Below are 3,208 nucleotides of genomic sequence, written 5' to 3' on the forward strand. Positions count from 1 at the left end.
AGCGCTGGGCGTGGGGCAGCCGGGAGCGGGGCGCGGCGGCCGCCGAGCTGGGCTCAGCAGTCGGCACCGAGGAAGCGGCGGAGGAAGTGAGCGCCCTGCAGGCGCTGCCGGTGAGCGAGACCCTCCTTCTTCTCCGGCACTGCGCGGGACCGCGTAAGGGCGCGGTATGCAGTGAATAACCCAAATTCCCCGCTGCAGCAAGGGAGGGACTCCGCGGTTCCTAGGCCTTCCGCATCGGGCAGCAGGGATAACGCACCGTGATGCGCGCCACCCGTATCCTACTCTCCCTCTGCGCCTCTCGGTTTGTCGGGCTCCCGGAGCGCTAACCCCCTGCTGTGATTGTTTGCAGATCGACGTGCAGCTGTACATCATGTCCTTCCTCTCGCCCCAAGACCTGTGCCGCTTGGGGTGCACGAGTTGTTACTGGAGGGTGGCTGTGCAGGACCCCCTGCTGTGGAGGAATTTTCTCCTGCGGGATCTCCCGATTTGGACATCTGTTGATTGGAAATCTCTCCCAGACGCAGAAATTTTTAATAAAGCCTTTTCACAAGTCAACGATGAAGCCCTATATGATTATATGGCAGCGTAAGTATTTCTCTGTTCTCTGATACAATTTACAAGCCCTGCACGGTAGCCCACAGACAGGTTTTATATTTACGATAGAAAGATTGTGTGGTACGATGATGCTGAATAAATGTTGATGGTTCTTAAACCCATTGCCTGTTTTGGAAATCTGATTTCCGGTTGTATGACAGTTTGGTCAGTTTGGAATTCAGCATGAATGTAAGATGCTTTGAGAAAGCAGAGCATTTTGTAAACTGTACCAACTATGCCACAGGAAAACAGGAGAAGCTGCAAATCCTGGTGATGTTGATGAAAATGTTAAGTACAATGAAAATTAATTTCTTGTTTTAATAAAAGTACTAAAAAGTATTTCAAATACAGCAAAATGAATGATTATTCCTTATCTCTGAATTAGAGAGAATGGATCTCTCTAAGCCAGAGATTGGACTATTCTGTGGATAATTGTTTGGAAGGTCACAGCCAGCATGTTGTGGTCATGACTATAAAGGCTGGTCACAAGTGCTGCCCCCCATGAGTCCGTTTTGGGACCAGTGCTGTTCAACATCTTTATCAGTGACACAGACAGTGGGACTGAGTGTACTCTCAGCAAGTTTGATGATGACACCAAGCTGAGCAGTGCAGTTGATACAGTCGAAAGGGAGGGATGCTATCCAAAGGGACCTGAACAAGCTTGAAAAGTGCGACCATGAGAACCTAATGAGGTTCAACGAGGTCAAGCGTGTAGTACTGCGTTTTGGTTAGGGCAGTCCCAGATATATGTCTCTCCACAAGCTGGAAATGGAACTCATTGAGAGCACTCTTGTGGACAAGGTCTTTGGGTTCTGGTGGATGGAAAGCTGAACACGAGGCAGCACTGTGCACTTGTGGCCCAGTAGGCCAACAGAATCCTGCGCTGCAACAGAAGAGGTGTGGTCAGAAGGAAGAGGGAGATGATTGTCCCCCTCTGTTCTCCCCTTGTAAGACCCCACTTGCATTACTGCACCCAGCAGAAGAAAGATGTGGAACTGTTGGGTGAGATCCACAGGAGAGCTGGGAAGATGACAGGAGAGCTGGAGCACCTCTCCTGTGAAAAAAGGCTGAGGGAGCTGGGCTTGTTCAGCCTGAAGAGGAGAAGGCTCTGGGGAGACCTTATTGTGGCAGTACTTGAAGAGAGCTTACAAGAGGGGAGGATTACACTAGAGGGTGGTGAGGCATGGGTTGAACAGAGAAGCTGCGGATGTCCCATCCCTGGAGGTGTTCAAGGCAGGATTAGGTGGGGCTCTGAGCAACTTGATCTAATGGATGATGATCCTTCCTATGGTGGCAGGGTTAGAACTGGTTGGTCCTTTAGGTCTCTTCTAATTCAAGCCATTCTAGATTCTTATGCTTTTTATATTTTATTTTCAAGACTTAGGAGGAAAAAAAAAAAAAAGTAAATATTGAGAGTGAATGGAATAACAAGTAGTACTGTTTTAGTTCTGTTGATTACTGGCTAGAAGATAAAGTCTGTGATTAGAAGTAGTGTAGTTTAAAATCACAGAAACCTCTATAGTGTGTTTGGATAACTGAACAAAAACTCCGTGACAGCTGATTATTCAGTTGTGGTTTTTTAAACTTCAGTGCCCTTCGTTACTTTGTAGTAAAAGTTTTTCATTTGTAGTTACATTTTCCCAAGATGATTTCATGAAACTCGGTTCATGAAGAAGTGCACTAAGACTCTACAGTCTTTTTGCCCTACATCCTCACTTTTCAGCTGGGAAAGAGGTATTCTGAATGTGAAGTAAAACATATTTCTGATTTCAAACATAGGATTTAAATATTCTTAGGTCTGACTACTTAAGAACATCATATATTTGAAACCATCTGTCTGGTTGCCATTGTGTCACAGAATGGGTTGGGTAAAGAACCTTTAAAACAATCTAGCTTCAACCTCCAACAGTGGGCAGTGTTGCCACCCACTAGATTAGGCTGCCCATGCAGACCCCCATGCAACCTCTTATCCTAACAGTGCAGTGTTGGAGTTTCTAATTTTACTTTTTTTTTAATAATAAGATTTATATTAAAGGTTTGAAAAGTCGGTGTTTGGAATTTGGATGAACTGATGCTTTTACCTTTTTTATGGTGATGTCTGAAATCATCAGTTTGGAACTTTCAGTAGTGCATTTTCACCCCTTGCTTGAGTTATAGCAGTAACAAAGCATGAGAAGCGTGGGACCTAAATAAATGTTTATTGGTTAATGCCACTTTTGTATTTTGTGTTTAATTTCTAGTTGCATCTATTTTAACACAGATATAAAAAAAGCTGTCCCCAGACCAGAAGAAGTTTGAAATCAAGCCGCCCTCGGTATGGTGCTGTCACTTCCTTTTTGCAATCACTGGTCACGCAGTCAGAACCTCGCTTTGCTATGTTTGGACCCGGTTTGGAAGAGCTGGATGACTCTTTAGTACGAAAGATGATGACATGCCCAGAAATCCTGCTAGTGGCTGGCTTACCTCAAAGACGAATTCATGGTAATGATAATGATGGTTATTGTTTGTATTAATTTTAATTTTATGAACAGATATAACAAAAAGCACTAGGGGAGAAATGGAAAAAGATTTTTTTAATGCTCTCCTTGAGAATGAAAAGCAAACTGGTAAAAAA

The 3,208-nt window shown here is 44.5% G+C and overlaps 1 protein-coding gene across 1 annotated transcript in view; it reads left to right on the forward strand.

The window, feature by feature from the left end:
- The window catches only part of LOC104914861 (F-box only protein 4-like), a 24,288-nt gene extending 21,080 nt beyond the window's left edge, over positions 1 to 3,208 (forward strand). Inside the window, exons 2-4 of the mRNA XM_031557233.1 lie at positions 3 to 110; positions 350 to 585; positions 2,855 to 3,208. Coding sequence (XP_031413093.1) covers positions 3 to 110; positions 350 to 585; positions 2,855 to 3,107 — 597 coding nt within the window. The 3' untranslated portion in view covers positions 3,108 to 3,208. The remainder of the gene's footprint in view (positions 1 to 2; positions 111 to 349; positions 586 to 2,854) is intronic.

This window comes from Meleagris gallopavo, chromosome Z, assembly GCF_000146605.3.
Source record: "Meleagris gallopavo isolate NT-WF06-2002-E0010 breed Aviagen turkey brand Nicholas breeding stock chromosome Z, Turkey_5.1, whole genome shotgun sequence".
Taxonomy (NCBI): Eukaryota; Metazoa; Chordata; class Aves; order Galliformes; family Phasianidae; genus Meleagris; species Meleagris gallopavo.